At 35.0% G+C, this 21,209-nt stretch overlaps 1 protein-coding gene across 1 annotated transcript; it reads left to right on the top strand.

Moving 5' to 3' along the window:
• Positions 1-16,693: 16,693 nt before the first annotated feature.
• Positions 16,694-20,563, top strand: LOC124889708. Its single transcript, XM_047401690.1, has 4 exons — positions 16,694-16,883; positions 18,958-19,151; positions 19,926-19,999; positions 20,167-20,563. Exons 1-4 carry the CDS (start codon positions 16,694-16,696, stop codon positions 20,561-20,563), a joined length of 855 nt encoding a protein of 284 aa, XP_047257646.1.
• Positions 20,564-21,209: the final 646 nt, after the last annotated feature.

Raw genomic sequence — 21,209 nt, 5'->3', positions numbered from 1 at the left:
GTAATTACTATAACACATTCTATGTTAGTTTTATTAATTTAAATTCTTATTTGTATTTTTGTAGTTTTCAATTTCATTTAAAGAATGTTGGATTGTTATGTACGATTAATCTGTGCTATATTACCTATTTGGACACTTAATCACGTATTTGACTGATCAGTATATGTAAATAAATATATGTTGTCTTATGTTTAATTCAACCAAGTTAAAAATGTCATATCCATCACTAATATAATATTTATGTTTGTGAAATTATGTATATGATGCGGTAAAAATTTAAATTGATGTTCATCACAATGTATGTGATTCATAGGTTAGGTATAAGATACAAAATATGTTCAAATCCATGTATTTCATAATATATGTGACACATATATTATGTATATGATATAATGCGATTTTCTATGGACTAAGCGTTTGCACACATTGTAATGTATCTGATACAACTGTTGTGCATCTGATACATTATCAAATGACATTTACTTGTATCGAACATAATTAACATGTTATACTAACTAAGCACACAGAAAATTTAGAATCGTATTAAAAAGGACATATTTAATTTTGAGTGATATGTACGAGTTTGAAAAAATGTGTTTTATTTAATATTAAATTCATAGTATTATTGAAGAATATACATTAATAGTGTAAACGTGTCAATGTGTCAGATACATTGTACTGTATTTGATATATGAACCTACTTTCACTTACACGTATTGAACATACTTCACATGTTATAATGTTAAATTAGCAGACAGAATTGTTATTGACATAATGGATAAACAAAAATAGAAACATTACTGACTTTGATAAAACAACATTAAAGTCAATTTGTCAATAATCTAAAACAAATATGTTTACAATGCATCTAAAAAAACATGTCTTCACCATTCTTACGCAAACACAACTTTAACTAAATACTTCTAAAAAAATTTAACTTTCAAACTACTCTAAACTAATAATTTCTAATTCATCGAAAGGTAAAACATAACTTGGCTTTGGTCTTGGAGGATTATCATTGTCATTAATATCTTTCTTAGCTTTGACCACTCCATAATTTTATAATAAAGCAACATATCTCAAGCATTGCATTTATGCTTCAAAACCTGCAGAAAAAACTAACATTTCCTTTCCTCAAATACTCCACATATAAGGCTACAAACATGCCACAACCCCTAAATAGCATAAGTACATTGAGTTGATCAATTTTTTCTAGCAATACATAGGGTTATAAATTTATACGCTATAGATATACATAAGTAAAGTGAGACTTACGGACTACCACTTTCTAGTTGTGCAATGTTTTATGCATACTCAACATCAAATAGATGTTAGTTCACAATCTATTTGTGTTGGCCCATTTTATCCTGTACGCTTTTAGATTTGTCCAATCATTACATCCAGTTTATTTCAGAAATTCACTGTCAGCCAAGTAAATGGGCAACATCACTGCCAATTTATGAATCTCAGGTGATGACTCCCTATTTCTTTAAGTGGATAATGATTCATAAACCTAAATATGTTTTTCTTTCAGTGAAATAACATCCAACACGCAATAAACTCTTCATCATAATTAACCTATACGTACACCTCATCAACCATATGCTAAAACATTTCAGCAAGGATGTTGTCTTTGATAAAGTTTGTTATTGATTCCTTATGTATGGCAACAACACATGACTGTACATAGCCTTTTTATAGGAAAATAACCTTATAAGCAGCGTTGGGATAATATCTACGATATGACTATTCAATGTAATTTTTGAACAAGCAATTGACAGTTGTGTATTTATATTATTGACCAGATTTCTACTTCAAACTTTGTGAAGGTGGTAGAATATGACATCAATATGTTGGACTATTTAAAAAATATCCAAATTGTATGTTGTACCTAAAATATTGTATGTATTAGTTATGAATATACAACCATTGATCAATATTCAAATTACCAGATACATCACTAATCAATCTTTATACATACATTGCTATGTATATAGGCTAAATAACAAACAAAGTGAAACCTTTTAAGGCCACCTTCTATATAAATGAAATGTACTAGATAATATAGGAAGTCTATGAACATATTCTAATACAACACCATACATAAGTCAATGTATAGGGATTTTATTACCATATACTTGAAGAATTTTAAATTGCTCATATTTCTAAATGCATAGGATTAATAATCATGTTTTAAATGTAGTATCCTACTATGTATATTTACTAAGTCAAAAATAGACATAGATCAGTTAAATCATATTAGTGTGTAACGATATCTATTTATTTCTTGTACATAACTAATCATTCCATATACATTGCTATTAATTCCATATACATATATTTATATGTATATGAGTTGAATAACAAATAAATAAAAACCTTTTAAGAACACCTTTTACATAAATATGATATGTATTAGATTATATATAATACCCTATATTTCCCTAGCTCAGTTTAGCTCTCAGTACATGTGTATCTCTCTATAAAATTTTAAAAATATTTAGTACTTTTAAGTTTAGTACCTACCAACATATAGGAAATTTAATTATATTTCCAACAATATAAAATTCATCCAAATCCGATATCTGGGTGAGAAGTTATGACATTTTTTGTAAATAGTGTGCCAAATTCACAATCACCGCGTCGCAGTGAAAGGCAAAATGACATTCGTCGATTTCCAGTGGACCACCATGATTCTAGTGCATCTCGGTGCAATTTGTGTTCCCAATTGTCTTTTCCAGTGTGTCAGCGCGATAACGGCGCATCGCACCATAGTGCCATTTCCCAATTTCACTTTCTAGTGTGACTCCGCGATTCCACCGTGTCTTGCCAAGAGTCAAATCGTATTCAGTGGGTTACTTCAATTGTACCCCACCGCGCTAAGGGTCCAGTTCCTAGTTGTCCATTTTTTAGTGGCCCGACAAGATTGTATCGCGTCATGCCAGGTGCCAAAATTAGGAATTTTTAGTTAGTTGCCAGTTTTTAATTCCAAGGGCTTTTAAGTCCTTTTCCTTCATCCGAGCCAGCCTAAACATACAATTAATCCCTAAAAGAGCTCTAATTACTCATTATTTCACAAGTTAATCTATAACAAATAAATCCTCTTTCTAGAACAAGAACCCTAGCCTTCAATTCAAGATCAAATCCCAAGGATAGGGATGGTGATTTCTCTGTCAGATAGGTAGACTCATTAGTAGAAGTCCCTAAACTCTAGAACTACGTAGCTAGAATAGGATATGAGGAGTGACCCATCAGATTAGGCTTGACTACCTCGCAGGGGTCATCCATCAGTTTTGGCTTGACATCCTTAGTCATTTGGGATAGTACATTAGTATAGTGGATCCACACAGCTAGTGTTAGTACCCTTGGCATGGTACTAACACCATTCCAACTTGGGTTAAAGGTTGGACCCAAAACTTGCTCATTGGGGCATGTCGTTTAGATGATAGCTCCTACAGTCTCAGTGCAGTAATTCAGTTTTAGTTGCTTAACCATAGCATGCAGATATCTATGATTCAGTTATCGAATTTCAGTATTTATAGATTATACTTAGAACATGTTATATGCTTGGTCATGCATCCTCGTACTTATAGATTTCATGCATCATCAATACTTATGGATTTTATATATTTTTAGTACATACAGATTTTATGCACGCTATTCAGTACTTCATGTTGTATATATATATTCAGATAATTAATATTCATGTTTATGAAACTATGCATATCAGCCTACCTCATTTAGAATACCAGTTCATTCAAACTACTGATTACATACTCTTTTTTTGTGCTATGATGTATCATATCATAGGTTAGGATGCCCCATTCCTAGATCGCGCCTAGACTTCTTAGAATTTTATCCGTAGTAGTGTCGAGTCCTTCCATTTTGAAGGAAAACTATTTTACTTTATGTTTTCAGTCTAGTAGTTAGTTAAAGTTAGATGGGGCCTATACCATCAACTTACTTTAGTTTGTTTAGAGGCTTTCAGATATTATAGTCAGTTATTCAGTATTCAGACTTTAGTTGACATTGTCTGATTATCTTATTAGTTTGGTTTACAAATTCTATCAGTTTTCATTACATAAAAACTTATGGCTTATCATTTATTCTTCCATGTATATTATATTTTATTCAGTGCTCACAGCAGGTAATAGCTCATGGGTTAGCTTGTGGTCCCTCAGAATTGTAAGCACTGTGTGGCACCCAGGGTGTACTCTCAGGGCATTAAAAACTTAATATTAGAGCCTAAGGCTTTAAGGTGTCCTAGAAAGTCTGAAAGCCGTGTCAAGTAGAGTCTTGTACATGGGTGTGAAGCGTGCCACACTTTTAGGCAAGAGGCTGCAAGATATTTTGGAAAAGTTTCCTTTCTTTTAGTATTCATGTTGTGCGAGTAGGAATAGTGCTCTTGTTAAAATCTTTGTCTAATTCATTCTCCCTTTCATAATGGAAGAAGAAATATAAATCAGCCAGCACCTCACGTCGTTCAGGAAGATCCCCTGAATGAGCACATTTCTCATGTAGAGCTTAGAGCTATATTCACTACTCTAGCCCAATCAATATCACCTCCAAATGCATATCCAACTACTATTCTTTCCAACCCAATGGCCAATACAGCCGCAGCCAAAATTTGGGACTTCACCTGAATTCTTCTTCCTTTTTGGGATCCAAGTCTGATGAGGATCCATAGGAGTTCTTAGATATGATGCAAAAGGTAACAAACATTATGGGGGTAAATTCTAGTGAGAGTGCTGAATTGGCTACTTACCAATTGCAATATATAGCCCATATATGGTTTAAGTAGTGGAAGGCAAATAGAGGCACAAATGCAAGGCTTGTAGAATGGGAAGAGTTTGCAACTGTGTTCTTTGATAGGTTATTCCTGCTAGAGTTGAGAGAGGCTAAAGTGTTAGAGTTTATTATCTTAAATTGGGGAAACATGACAATGAGATATTATTCTCTGAAGTTTACTCAGTTAGTCAGCTATGCCCCTTATGTGGTAGCTGATTGCAGATCTAAGATGAGTAAGTTTGTGTCTAGTATATCTGACAACATGGTTAAGAAGTGTATGACCGCAATCCTAATTAGGGAGATAGAATTGTCTAGGTTGATGGTCCATGCTTAATAGAATGAGGAGAATAAGTCTAAGGAGAGAGAAACGGGGAAAACAAGAGAGCTAGAATAGGTAATTTTAATTTCAATCAGCCAAGGTCAAAAGGTGGTAACCGTCCTGAGTTTCATCAGAAATCCTCAGTCCCAGCTTCATCTTCAGCCAGTGCCCCAGGACCTAAGTTCAGAAATAATCTTAGGGATAGGGCACCAGGATCTAAGTCCCAAGGCAGTGTTAATAACACTCATATAAATCCCCTTTGCTAGAAATATGGTAGAAACCATCATGGTAAGTATAGAGCTGGCAGTGATGTGTGCTTTGGTATGGTAATATAGGCCATCGGATCAGGGAGTGTTGGGTAGTTTCTTAGAAAGGTAGGGATTTGTACCAATAGGGATAGACCCATCAGCCACCAGTTCTAGTCGGCTGCCCGACTCAGTAGGGTGCCACTTCCAGTACTACTAGTGGTCAACATCCAAATAGATTGTATGCTCTTCGTCCTAACAAGATTAGTAAAATTCTTCTAACATAGTTATTTGTACGTTGCAAGTCTTTCATTTACATGTTTATGCTTTATTAGACCCGGGAGCTTCTCTTTCTTTTGTAAATCCTTATATAGCCATTAAATTTAGAGTCATTCCTAAAATGTTAGCAGATCCCTTTTCAGTATCTACCCCAGTAGGTGTTTCCCTTGTGGCCCAGTGGGTATACAGGAACTGCCTGGTTACAGTGTCTCAAAAAGTCTCCTTAGATGATCTTGTAGAGTTAGAGATGACTGATTTTGATGTCGTTCTTGGCATGGATTGGCTCTATTCATGCTATGATTTAGTTGATTGCAGAAATAGAATTTTTCATTTTCAGTTTCCAAATAAACCAATCCTTGAATGGAGGGGTAGTGCTACATTGCTTAGAGTTCGATTCGTTTTGTACCTTAGGGAAAGGAAAATGATATACAAGGGATGTATCTACGATATTGTTTGAGTCAGAGACTCTAGTTTAGAGACTCCTAGCCTTGATTCAGTTCCAGTAGTAAATGGACTCTTAGATGTGTTTCTTAAAGATCTTCCCAGAGTTCCTCTCGAGAGGGAAATTGATTTCGAAATAAACCTTCTTCCAAACACTCAGCCTATATCTATTCCGCCATATAGAATAGCTCCAGCTAAACTAGAAGAATTAAAAGAACAATTAAATAACCTTTTAGATGAGGGGTTTATCAGACTCAACATCTCTCCATAGAGCACACCAGTCCTATTCATGTGTAAGAAAGATGGTTCTCTCAGAATGTGTATTGACTACCGTTAGTTAAAAAAAGTCACAGTCAAGAATAAGTATCCACTTTCTAGAATTGATGACTTTTTTGATGAACTTCAGGGCACCAATTACTTTTCTAAGATAGACCTCAGATCAGGCGATCATTAGCTCAGAGTCAGAGAATGTGACATTTTGAAAATATATTTTAGAACTCAGTATGGTCACTTTGAATTCCTGATCATGTCATTTGGTCTCACCAATACCCCAATAACCTTCATGGACTTAATAAACCGAGTGTTCATGCAGTGCTTGGATATGTTCACTAAAGTTTTCATAGATGACATCTTTGTCTACTCTCGTACCAAAAATGATCTTGCAGATCGTCTCAGAATAGTATTGCAAACTCTAAGAGCCCATCAGTTTTTTGCTAAATTCAGTAAGTGTGAATTTTAGCTAAGATAAGTAGCTTTCCTTGGTCATATTATTTTTGATAATGGCACTAGAGTTGACCCTCAGAAGATCGAGGCGGTGAGAAATTGGCCTACACCTATTTCTCCATCAGATATTAGGAGTTTCTTGGGTTTAGATGGCTATTACTGCCAGTTTGTTGAAGGTTTTTTGTCTATTGCATCCCCCATGTCTAGATTTACTCATAAGAAAGTCAAGTTTCAGTGGTTAGATTCCTGTGAGAAAAGTTTTCTGGAGTTCAAGACTCAACTCACCTCAGCCCCAGTTTTGACCTTGCCAAATGGTTTAGATGGTTTTGTTGTGTACTGTGATGCATCCAGAGTAGGTTTGGGATATGTCCTTATTCAGAGAGGTAAGTTTACAGTCTATGCCTCTAGAAAACTTAAGCCCCATGAGAAGAATTACCCTATCCATGATCTTGAAATAGCAGCTGTAGTGTTTGCCTTATGGATTTGGAGGCACTATTTGTATAGAGTGCATGTAGATGTGTTCATAGATCACAAAAGCTTCTAGTATGTGTTCTTTTATAAAGATTTGAATTTGCATCAGAAAAGGTAGTTAGAGTTGTTGAAAGATTATGATATGAGTGTTCAGTATCATCCGAGGAAGGCCAATATAATGGCGAATGCTCTTAGTAGATTGTCTATGGGTAGTGTTACGCACATCGAGGATGATAAAAAGAAGATACTTCAGGAAGTTCATCAACTTTCCAGGTTATGTGTCCACTTAGTTGATTCAGTAGATGGTAGTGTATGGGTGCAGAATAGTTCAGATTCAACTCTGGTTCTGAAGTAAAGGAAAAGTAGGACAGAGATTCCAACCTAGTTAAGTTGAAAGAGTTTATCAAAGATTAGAAAGTAGAGGTTTTCTCCCAAGAGGGAGATGGTGTATTGCATTGCCAGGGTAGACTGTGTGTGCCAGGTGTATACGACTTGAGGTAGCAAATTCTTGTAGAAGTGCATGGTGGATGGTACTTGATTCATCTAGGGCCACTAAGATGTACCGTGATTTGTGAGAGATCTATTGGTGGAGTGGGATGAAGAGAGATATTGCAGAGTTTGTAGCTAAGTACTCTACATGTCAGCAGGTTAAGATTGAGCATCAAAAGCCTAGTGGGTCCATGCAGGAGTTTAGTATTCCCTCATGGAAATGGGAAGAAGTGAATATAGATATTGTGATGGGTTTGCCTCGTACCCTTCATCAGTATGATTCTATCTGGGTCATTGTAGACAGGATGACTAAATCAACTCATTTCTTGCCAGCCCATACTTTTTATTCAGCTGAGGACTATGCCAAGCTACCTCAGAGAGTTGGTTAGGTTGCACGGTGTTCCACTATCTATCATTTCAGAAAGAGGTACTTTATTTATCTCTCACTTTTGGAAAGCTTTTCAGAAGGGTTTTGGTACCCAAGTTCATCTCAGTATCCTATTTCATCCTCAGACAGGTGGTCAAGCAGAAAGGATCATTCAGACTCTAGAAGATATGTTGAGAGCATGTGTAATTGACTTTAAGAGAAGTTCACTTCCCTTTGATCGAATTGCATATAATAACAGCTATCATTCTAGTATCCAGATGGCTCCATTTGAGGACCTTTATGGGAGGATATGTCGATCTCTGATTGGTTGGTTTGAAGTAGGTGAGACTGTTGTTGTAGGGCCTGACTTAGTGTTTGATGCCTTAGAGAAGGTTCAGTTGATCAGGGAAAGGCTAAGGCAGCCCAGATTCGATAGAAATCATATACAGATGTAAGGAGAAAGGATCTCAAGTTTGAGATTGGCGACTTTGTGTACCTAAAGATCTCTTCCATGAAGGGAGTGAACAAGTTCAGTAAGAAAAGGAAGCTTATTCCCTGATATGTCGGTGGTTACAAAATTCTCAGTCATTTAAAAAAGGTAGCTTATAAGCTTAAGTTACCTTTCGATCTAGCTTCAGTGCATCTAGTATTCCTCGTCTCCTTGGTAAAAAAAATACATCGTAGACCCAGAAGTTGTAGTTCCCTTAGAGGACGTAAATATTTAGAATGATCTCTCTTTGGAAGAGGTCCCAGTCTAAATCTTCGATCGTCAGATTCGTAGACTGAGGAACAAAAAAGTTCCCTTGTTCAAAGTTCTTTGGCAAATCTAGTCCGTTGAGGGAGCTACTTGGGAAGCAGAAGCAGATATGCGGACCAAGTATCCTCACCTCTTATCTAAAACTTAGATTCAGCTTAAGGTAATAGTCCTCCTTAGATTTACTCAGTCCCATGTTTAGTCACAGTTACAAACTTTAGTTATCATTGCATATCATCTTCATGACAGTCATGCATTCATGAATCAGCTTAGCTATGTACTCATGCATCAAATATGGATGTTCAGTATGAAAAATTAGTTTATTAGAAGTTTTAGTCATGCAATAATACTTCATTTGTGCATGTTTAGTAAGTAAAATTAGTCCATCAATACTTCCCATCTTAATCAATCTCATTCGAGGATGAATGTTCTCAAGTGGGAGATATTGTAATACCTCGCATTTCCCTAGCTTAGTTTAGCTCTCTATACATGGGTATCTCTATATAAAATTTTCAAACTATTCAGTATTTTTAAGTTTAAGACTTACCAATATGTAGGAAATTGAATTAGCTTTCTAACGATATAAAATTCACCCAAATCCGATATTTGGGTGAGAAGTTATGACACTTTTTGTAAAATAGAGTGACAAATTCAAAAGCACTGCGTCACGGTGATAGGCAAAATAACATTCGTTTATTCCCAGTGGACCACCATGATTCAAGTGCATCGTGGTGCAGTTCCAGTTCCCAATTGGCTTTTCTAGTGTGTCAACGCAATAACAGTGCATCGCACAATAGTGCCATTACCCAATTGTCACTTTCCAGTGTGACTCCACGATTCAACTACGTCGTTCCAAGAGAAAAAATCATATTCAGTGGAGTACCGCAATTGTACTGCACCACGCCAAGGGTCCAGTTTCCAGTTGTCCATTTTCCAGTGGTCCGACGCGATCGTACAGCGTCGCGCCAGGTGCCAAAATTGAATTTTTTTAGTCAGTTCCGATTTTATAATTCCAAGGGATTTTAAGTCCTTTTCCCTCACCCTAGTCAGCCTAAACACATAATTAATCCCTAAAAGAGCTCTAATTGCTCATTATTTTGCAAGTTACTCTATAACAAATAAATCCTCTTTCAAGAACAAGAACCCTAGCCTTCAATTCAAGATTAAATCTCAAGAATTTCTCCAAGAAACCTCAAGAATTTTCATCACCTAGGTATGTTAAGTGTTCATTCATGGGTCCCTTTCTCCCATGAATCCCACGTATCCAATTTGAATATAAGTTATGATCTTTCCAAGTTATTTATGATTTGAAATTGTGATTTTAACCATGAAATCCCATGAATATTGTCCTATATCATGTTTTTTTATGAAATTGATGTTGATTATTACACTCCACATGTTTAAATGTTGTTGCCCACTGATTTAATTCATGATTTGTGATATTTGTGTTGAAAATTTATGCTTTTACTACGAGCTTTAAACTATTCTCTTACTTAATGTACACCATGCATAACAAATGTTTGATGAAATGCCTAAAAGAGTGGATTTTAAATAAATGTTCCCATGTTATGTCCTTAAATATTGATACTATTTTACTATAATTACTATGGAGTCCTAGGGGTTATGAATACCCGAAAACATATTTTTTTACTTAGTCTCAGAAGATTCAGAACAATCTCAAACATAATATGAGCAATATCAATTCAATTAGTTATCATATTCAGTTAAGCTCATAACAGCTCAGTATTTTGAGTCAGTTCAAGTGGGAGTAGGATTTAGCATCGAGCGAAGACAGGGATGGTAACTTCCCTTTCAGATAGACAGAGTCATTGGTAGCTGTCCCTGAAATCCAGAACTATTTAGCAATCATACGTTATAAGGAGTCACCCATTAGATTAGGCTTTACTACCTCGTAGGGGTCACCCATCAATTTAGGCTAGACACTCTTAGTCCTTTAGGACAGTACATCAGTATAGTGGATCCACACAACCAACATTAATACCTGTGGCACAGTACTAATATCCTTCTAACTGGGGTTAAAGGTTAGACCCCAAAATTGCTCATTGGTACATGTCAGTTAGATGATAGCTCCCACAGTCTCAGTCCAGTAATTCAGTTTCAGTTGCTTGACAATAGCATACAGATATCAGTGATTTAGTTATTAGATTTGAGCATTTCAGTATTTACATATTATAATCAGAATATGATATATGCTTGGTCATTGATCCTCAGTACTAATAGATTTCATGTGTCATCAGTATTTACGAATTTCATGTATTTTCAGTACATACAGATTTCATGCACTCTATTCAGTACTTTATGTTGTATGCATATATTCAGACAATTAATATTCATGTTTACGAAACCATGCATATCAGCCTACCTCATTTAGCATAGCAGTACATTCAAAGTACTTATTGCATACTCTGTTTTTACGCTATGATGTCTCATATCATAGGTTCGGACGCCCAGTTATCAGATCGCACCTAGACTTCTCAGACTATCAGTCGTAGTAGTGGTGAGTCCTCCTATTTTGAGGACAGACTATTTTACTTCGTGTTTTCAGTCCAATAGTTAGTTGGTGTTAGATGAGGCCTGTCCCATCAACTTACATTTAGTTCGTTAAGGGGCTTTTAGACATTATAGTCAGTTATTTAGTATTCAGACTTTAGTTGACATTGTCAGATTATTTTATCAGTTTGGTTTGCAGATTCTATCAGTTTTCATTACTTACAACATTATGGCTTATCAGTTGTTCTTCCATATATATTATATTTTATTCAGTGCTCACAGCAGGTAACAACTCATGGGTTAGCTTGTGGTCCCTCGGGATTGTAAGCACCGTATGGCGCCCACCGTGTAATCTCAGGGCATTACATTATATAGGGAGTATATGAACATATCCTAATACATCACTATACACAAATCAATGTGCATGGATCATATTACCACCCACTTAACAATTTTAAATTGTTCATATTCTAAATACATAAGAACTATATGTTGCAAAAGTGGCAACTTGTTATGTATATTTAACAAGTCAAAAGAAACACAGACCATTCAAACCAAATTTGTATGTAACAACACCAATTTAATTCATATACAAACAAATATAAGCAATGACACCATTTATTTATTTTAAACTAAAAGAGTTCGAAAAAATGTACCTTATCTTTTTAACATGCATTTGATTGTGACATCATGTAGAATAAATTTTTTATTATGGATGAGAAACTATAAAATTCAGTTGTTTGAATTCAAGACCTGATGATTTTGCTTTATAAGGACCGTTCTTCAATTTCCTATGTCATTAATTATCAAAACAATATAAGCAAACATATTTTTGTTATCCAATCCTTTTAACGACATATATTAAAAATATTACATGTTTTCATGATACTTTAACAATCACTCCACAATCCAATCAGAGTATAACAAATTAACCCACAAGGAAACTCCTCAAATAGACAAAACCTATCAAATATGTGCTTCTACTATAAATCAGTGTCGAAACTGTCATTGCCTTTTAATCTTGAACCAAAATCAATTAAATATGATGACTTAAAATTTCTTAAATTTTGTTTAATCCTTTGTGCAGGTGTTTTCATGGCATCATGAATTGCAATTTGGGTATCAGGAAAATAAGGTGAAAATTGACTATTAGGTATTAAATACTGACTCCCAGTCATTAATATCGAGCTAAAAACCTTTAATGGATTTGTAATTAGTGGGGTTGTCATTTCCGATATTAGTGTGTCTATGAAATCTTGTACGAATTCAGGTAATGTGTCTATGAAATCATTCTGTTATATAAACTTGATCAGTGAAACATCGAATATAAATTAAATTTGATAAATCAATTATGTGGATATAAACAATACTAGTGGTTTATGGTCCATACATCCTCAAAACAAGAAAATTGTGAATGTATCATATATACTAACAATTATATATCTGATATACAGTCGTGATGTACTATATACATTAGTATCAATATATCTAATGCATTAGAAGTGATATACTGCTAATGTGTATATGTAATATATAAAAAATAACCTTTAAGACGATACATAACTACCTAAGAAATGTATTAGTTACTCTGTATATAAAAAGAATAGTTTTATATTGATTCGTAAAAAATGTGTTGTTATCGTTCTTTCATTGTGGATATGACTGGTGTCGATTGTTTTATGATTTATTTTGACAAAATATTGATAATTAATTTTGATGGGATCAACATTGACATTGCTTCCATTAGGATTTATCTTATTAGAACGCTGCCACCATTATCATCTTGAGATATATTGAACAATATATCAATACATTTTAACAAAATCCAATTAATTAAAAGGAAATGTAGATATCCTTATAATCCTGAAACTTTGTACTATCTTTTCTCCCGGATTTGTATGCGCCAACTTTTTCTTTCTTAGATTTATCTTTGATTGTATTATCAGTTATTTCCTTCTCCTGTGTTAACAGAAACAACAATAATTTAAGAAGTTAAGCTGTATGAAAAATCAAGTTGATAATGTTTATTATTTTTTTGTTTGTCTTGCTTCTTTATTAAAGCATTCATCACTTCGACATGTTATTTTACGAGTAATGTTTGAAGGTTCTCAATTTTTTGATCAACTTTCACACATAACAATAAGTATATGAAAATTAAAGTGATTCAATTGAATTAACACGACTGAAATCATACTTACATAAGACTGTTTGAACGACTTTATGTTGTTTCAATCGATTTTCATCAATATAGATCTTCAGGCTTGCTGAAAGAATTAAAAAATGTCTTCTCTACATCACGCTACGTTGAAGCATCTACTAACTCTTTAGGTGATTTAGTCGTGTCTTCATTGGTATTTTTGTCACCCTCTCCATAGTTTTTCTCTTGAATCAGGTGATATAGATTTTTCTCATTGCGGCACCTCGACTAATTTTTTTTATAAAAACTATCTATCTTCCTTCTTTTTGAAGGTGGTGCAACTGATGTTTCAGTAATTAAACCAACCTTGATCAGTATTTCAGGTGATGGTATTTTACCAAAATCCTAAAAAACTTAAGGATATATGTGATAATCTTGCAGCTTATCATCATAAACCCTTTTCCCATGACCATCATTTGACGAGGTTAGTACAAATAATATGGAAGGGTCATACATTTCTAGAAGACCCTGTAAAACTTCAACAAGTTTATTTTTGACCCTCCCACGTGTGTAATATAAATTTTTGACTTGAATTATGTTTAGGAATGTTAAAAGGGTATTTTGGAAAAGTTTTAGAATTTTCAAAAGGGGTTCAAGGCTATTTTAAGACTTTGAGGTAGTAAGCTACCTGATAGTGGCGTGCCATGCCACTCACTTAGCCTCCATGATAAGGGTGTGGCATGAAGTCTAAGATCCACGATAGTGGCGTGCCACGCTACTATGTATTTTTTGCCCAATATTTATTTTTTTTCATTTGGGTGAGGGGTTTTTGGTCCTTTTACCCCTTGAATGACTTATAAACATAAAATTGACCATTTTTCTTTAGTTTTAAAATATCAAACCCCACTATTCTCTTCTCTAACTCCCAACCCAATAAAGCTTAAGGATTCACCCTTCAAGCTCCAAGCTTTGATTTCTTTTCAAATTTTTTGGTATTTCAGGCATGTTTCTCATCCTTAAATTGAATTTTATATTGTAGCATTTATTTAATTATTTTTATGTGATTTTAATTGATGGGTTTGAAATTTTAGTTACCGGTTCTTAATGATAATATTTTGAATTGGTTATCCCATAATTTAAATGTATTGTTTATACTTTTATTGATGGATTTTGGGACTGAATTGATGCATTATGATAGTGGATGGAATGGGAAATATGGATTTTCCCAAATTGATTGATTTTTCACTTGGTATTGGCGTTAAACTCAACCCTATTTTAAACATGGTTTTAAATATGACTGTTCACATAGTTTAACTTAGCTTTGAGTATTGCATTGTATTAAAGGATAATTGGATAATGAAGATAGTTTTGGAATACTCTTACTGGCAAAAGTTTGGATTTTAAATGAAACTTGAGAGTCAAATGGTTATACAAATTGGTTTGGAATAATAGAATTAGCTTGAAAGCATATTGGTATGACTATACCAAGTTGGTAAATACCTTAATAAATAACTCCAGGGTTATTAGTTGGATTATATGCAAACTGATTTAATTTGGGCTTAAAGGAAATTGTGCAGCTCATTGTGAAGGTGTGGTCCCGGAGAGACCAACACTGGAAATCACATTTACCAACGTGGGGTCTGTGTGACATGTTCTTGGTCCACACCATGTATCCAAATGCTATATCATTTCATGATGCCGGTTCAGAGGACTTTTCTAGTGCTCCTATGCAGCTTTAGGTGATTCAGTACTCCCGTGAATCTTCTATGAAGTGGTTAGCCTCCATCTTTTTGAAGGCCTATTATTTCGCTGGTTTCTTTATTTTTTTACAACTTTTGGATTCTTTTGGTCATAGTCGGGGACATGTCCAAACTTAGTTGGTATTATTTGTTTTAGAGGATTTTATGGACAATAGTAAAATAGTTTGGTAATTGCAGTTTGACTTTTAGAATTTTATTAGAATTATCTATCTTTATTACTATTTTGATTGGCTTTCACTGTATTCTTTTATTGAGATTTGGAGGTTAGGATAAGGGTGTGGTCTCCGATCTATGGTAGGCTTGAGATACCTATCATGACTAGGCCCTGATTTGGGCCGTGAAAAGTTTAGCATTAGAGCATGGTTCAGGATAGTTGGGTGTTTACAAATTTGTGTCGAGTAGAGTCACTTTTATGAGTGTGTAGCACACCACACTTATAAAGAGGAGGCTCTGAGGCATTTATGAATGTTTTCTTTTGTTATGTTCTATTTTAGGCTATAGAGTTTAGTTACCTTAAATCTTCTCTAACTCCTGGCCTGCTCACATTTTAGATCATGCCTCCCAAAGATCTAAAAATCATATAAACTCTACTGGAACCTCTATCCCACCTTGGGAAGATATAGAGGGAATTCACCCTATTTATAGAGTGCAAAACCTGTCTAGGGTCCTTGCTCCTGACTGCACCACTCCATGTTGGGTTCCACCGATCCCTACTAGTCCTCCTTGGGCTAATGATACTTATGCTCAGTTACCCCAGGGAGATATTTCTAATGCAAAGTTCTGTCAGTCTATTCATATGCTTGCCCAAATAGTAGCATTATAGTTTTATTAGTCTGATCATGTTGGTCCTGCAGTTAGTTCATCTAAGGTTACTCAGGTTAGCTAGTTCATGAGATTAAATCCTCAATCTTTATAAGCTCTAAGGTTGAGGAGGATCCTTAGTGGTTTATTAATAAAATGGATAAAACTTTTTGGGTTATACATGCCATTGATTTAGAGTATGCGAAGAATGCTACCTATCAGTTGAAGGATATGGCTTACCAGTGGTATGAGGAGAAGAAATTGATGAGGGGTGATAATGCTGAGTCAATGGTGTAGGATGAGTTTTTACGTGCTTTTCTTGATCACTTCTTTACTCAAGAGTTGAGGGAAGCTAACGCCAAAAAGTTTGTAAACTTGACACAAGGTAAGATGAGTATGAAGGAGTATGCCCTGAAATTCCTGCAACTATACCGTTATGCTCTGGAGTTGGTATCTAATATGAGGTCTAGAATAAGGAAGTTTGCTTCTGGTTTGTCCCGTGATTTCATCTTAGAGTGTAAGGCTGTGATGTTGAATAATGATATCGACATCTCCAGGTTGGTGGTTTATTTGGAGCAGGTGAAAAATGAGGAAAAAAGTAGGTATATATGGGAGAGAGGAAAAGCAAGACATTTAGATATTTAGAACAGGGTGCAAGTCAGCAGAATAACAGGGAAGATGGTAGACAGTGGACCAAGAAGAAGAATTTGAGAAATTCATATTCGACAGCTAGTGCTCCTTATCCTAAGCCTTCTGATGATAGTCATTTTCAGGATAAAAATGGTCCTAAGGAACTTGGTTCTTAGTTGTAGATTAGTGAAGCTCAATAGGCCCCACTCTACCCTCTATGTTAATTTTGTGGGAAACTTCATCATGGGTATTGTGATGAAGGAAGGAATTTATATTTTAATTATGGTTAGCCTAGTCATTTGGAGCAAAATTGTTCCATAGCTAAAGTTGCCATGGGAACTAATAAGGTCCCGATCGACACTTCTTTGTCACCTGTACCTAAGGGAGCCACTTTAGGTACCAGCACTGGCTGGAATTATCTCAATGCACTTGCTACCCATAAGGAATCTGAGGTATACCAGAGATTGTCACTAGTATGTTACAACTCTTTTCTCATGATGTTTATTATTTGCTTGATCCAGGATCTACCCTATCTTAAATGGCCTCTTATATGGCTGTACACCTTGGTTTTGGTCCTAAAATATTTCTGACCCTTTTTTAATTTTTACTCCTATGGGTGATTTTATTGTTGCTAGAAAAATCTTTAGGGTTTATGTGCTGTCTATATTTCATAGATAGAAATTGATGGATTTGATAAAACTGGATATGGTGGAGTTTTATGTAATCTTGGGAATGGATTGGCTTCATTCGTGCTATGCTTCTCTTGACTGTAGGACTTGGAAGTTAGTTTCCATTCCCCTAATGAACTAGTTATTGAATGGTAGGGGAATTCCTTAGAAACAAAGAAGAGATTTATTTTATATCTTCGAGCTCTAAAATTGATATCCAATAGGTTCTGTACCAATTAGTTCGGGTTATATATTCTAACTCTGAGGGTCCTTCTTTGCAATCTGTTCCTGTGGTTAATGAATTTCCTAAATTTTTTCCCAATGATCTTCCTAGAATTACCTAGATAGAGAAATAAATTTTGGGATTGATATTCTATAAGATACCTATCCCATTTCTATTCCTCCTTATATATTTCTCTGGTTGAACTAAAAGAGCAGTTAAAGGATATTTTTGATAAGGGTTTCATCTGTTCTAGTGTTGCTCTGTGGGGTGCTCTAGTGCTTTTCGTGTGAAAAAAAGATGGGTCTCTTTGGATGTGTATGGACTATCGTTAGTTGATTAAGGTTACAATGAAAAATAAGTATCCTCTCCTTAAGATTGATGATCTTTTCAAAAATCTTTAGGGTTCTAGGTGTTTCTCTAAGATTAATCTTTGTTCGGGCTATCATCAGTTGAAAATTAGGGAGGTTAATATTCCCAAGACTACTTTCCATACTCGTTATGGTCATTAGAAGTTTCTGGTTATGTCATTTAGGTTGACTAATGCTTTGGCTACTTTTATGGATCTCATAAATTGGTTGTTCAAGCAGTTTTTAGATTTGTATGTTATAGTCTTCATTAATGAAATCTTTGTATACTCTAAGAGTGAGGAGGATCATGACAATCACCTTCGAATTATGTTGTAGATTCTTATGGACCAGAAATTGTATGCAAATTTTTCTAAGTGTGAATTTTTGCTAAGTGTTGTGACCTTTCTTTGGCATGTTATTTATAGTAAGGGGATCATGGTGGATCCACAAAAAGTTGAGCCAGTTAAGTGATGGACTAGACCCATCACTCCAACCGATATTTGGAGCTTTTTGGGGTTGACTAGGTATTATAGGAGGTTTGTGGAGAGTTTCTCTTCTATTTCTACTATATTGACAAGGTTGACTAAAAAAAGTTATGTTTTTATGCTCTAATGCTTGTGAAGGTATATTTGAGAAATTGAAGGATAAGTTGACTTATACACCAGTTTTGATCCTATCCGAGGGTATTGATGGTTTGGTTATGTATTATGATGCATTCCATGTGGTACTGGGTTGTGTTTTGATGCAACATGGGAAGGTTGTGGCTTATGCTTCTAGGCAACTTAAGGTACATAAAAGGAACTACCCGACTTATGATCTAGAGTTGGTGGCTATGGTTTTTGCTTTGAAGATTTGGCACAATTATCTGTATGGGGTGCATATAGATATTTATTTAGATCATAAGAGCTTGCATTATGTATTTACATAAAAGGAGTTAAACCTCATACAGAGATGGTGGCTCAAGCTACTTAAGGATTATGAAATAAGCCTTTATTTCCACCTAGGTATTGCTAATGTTATTGTTGAAGATCTTAGCAGGCTGTCCATGAGTATCTTATCTCATGTGGATGAGGAGAAAAAAGTGCTGGTGATGGATATTCACAAGTTGGCTAATTTAGGAGTTTATCTCTTGGACTCTCAAGATAGAAGAGTGATTGTTCAAGAAGTGGTTAAATCATCTCTTGATGCTGAGGCAAAGGTGAAATAGGATTTGGATCCCATACTTATGTAGATTAAGGATGGTATGGATCAGCAAAAGGTTATGGCATTCGAGATTGAGGGAGATAGCATTTTGAGGTATCAAGGAAGGTTATGTGTTCCTTATGTTTACGGGCTATGGGAAAGGATTTTGACTGAAGCTCAAGAGTCCAGATATATAGTTCATCTGAGTTCGATCAAGATGTACCATAACTTGAAGAAAATCTACTGGTGGAATAATATTAAAAGGGATGTGGCAAATTTTGTTACTAAGTGTATGGTTTTTCATCAAGTCAAGGCTGAATAATTAGGAACTGGTGGCATATCTCTAGAGATAGAGTTGCCTATATAGAAGTGAGAGATGATCAATATGGAATTTATTATGGGTCTTCTGTGATCTCATAATTAGTATGATTCTATTTGGGTCATTGTGGACAGAATAATTAAGTCTGCTCATTTCTTGCCAGTGAGGACTAATTACTCAGGGGTAGATTATGCTAAGTTGTTCATTCAGGAGATAGTTAGGTTGCATATCATTTCAGACCGAGGTACATAATTTTATTCTCTCTTCTAGGGTTTATTTTAGAAAGGTTTGGGTACTCATATGAAGCTTAGCATCGCTTTCCATTCTCAAATAAATTGGCAAGCAGAATATACTATTCATACTTTAGAGGATATGCTAAGGGACTGCGTGATTAATTTGAAGGAAAGTTGGGTTGACCATTTGCCTTTTATTGAGTTTGCTTACAATAACAGTTATTATTCTATCATTCAGATGACTCTTTTTGAGGCTCTTTATGGTAGAAGGTGTAGGTCTCTTATTGGATGCTTTGAGATCGGTCAGACTTGGTTGTTTGATCCTGACTGTGTTTATCAAGCCATGGAGAAGGTGAAAGTTATTAGAGAAAGGCTTAAGACTGCTCAAAGTTTCCAAAAGTCTTATGCAGATGTGAGGCAAAAGGAGTTAGAGTTTGAAGTAAATGATTAGGTGTTCTTAAAGGTTTCTCCAATGATAGGAGTCATGAGATTTGGGAAGAAGAGGAAGCTCCGCCTCATTGCATTAGTCTGTATCGAATTCTAAGGATAATTGGGAATGTCGTATATGAGTTATATTTACCAACAAGTTTGGCTTCTATTCATCCTATTTTCTATGTGTCTATGTTGAAAACGTGTGTGGATGATCCTTCTTTGATAGTACCGGTTGTGGATGTTGGTGTTGCAGATTCTTTATCATATGAGAAAGTCTCGATTGATACATTAAATAGGAGAGTTCGTAGATTAAGGACAAAGGATGTAGCTTCGTTAAAGGTCATTTGGAGAAATCAAAAGGTGGAAAAAGCTACATGGGAAATTGATGAAGATATGAGGGCTAAGTACCCATTCTTGTTCCACATGTTAAATGAAAATGTTTAAGGTATGAGTTTTATTTTTATCTTATTGCATATCGAATTTGTCCTTGGATTCTAATGTATTTTGGCATTGTTGTGCTAATCATGTCCTAATTCTTCATTCAGGGATAAATGATCCAAAGAGAGGGATAACATAAGACCCCACAAAACTTCAACAAATTTATTTTTGACCCTCCCACATACGTAATGTCAAATTTTGACTTGAATTGTATTTAGGGTTGTTAAAAGGGTGTTTTGTTAAAAGTGTAGGAGTTTTTGGAAGGGTTTTGGGGCCACTTTGGGACATCGAGGCAGTAAGCATCCATGATAGTGGCGTGCCATACCACTTAGCCTCTGTGATAAAGGCGTGACGTAGAGGATAAGCTCCACGATAGCGGCGTACTACGCTACTATGTATTTTTTGCCCAATTTTTATTTTCTTCACTTGGGGCGAGGGGATTTTGATCCTTTTAACTCTTTAATGACTTATAAATATAAAATTGACCCTTTTCCTTCAATTTTCAAAGATCAAACCCCACTATTCTCTTCTCTAACTCCCAACCCTAGAAAGCTCAAGGGTTTTTCAGAAAATTCACCATTCAAGCTCCAAACATTGATTTCTCTTCAAATTCTTTAGTATTTCAGGAATATTTCTCATCCTTACTTAAATT

Source organism: Capsicum annuum, chromosome 12 (genome assembly GCF_002878395.1).
Source record: "Capsicum annuum cultivar UCD-10X-F1 chromosome 12, UCD10Xv1.1, whole genome shotgun sequence".
Lineage (NCBI taxonomy): Eukaryota > Viridiplantae > Streptophyta > Magnoliopsida > Solanales > Solanaceae > Capsicum > Capsicum annuum.
This window is presented reverse-complemented; position numbering and strand designations above follow the sequence as displayed.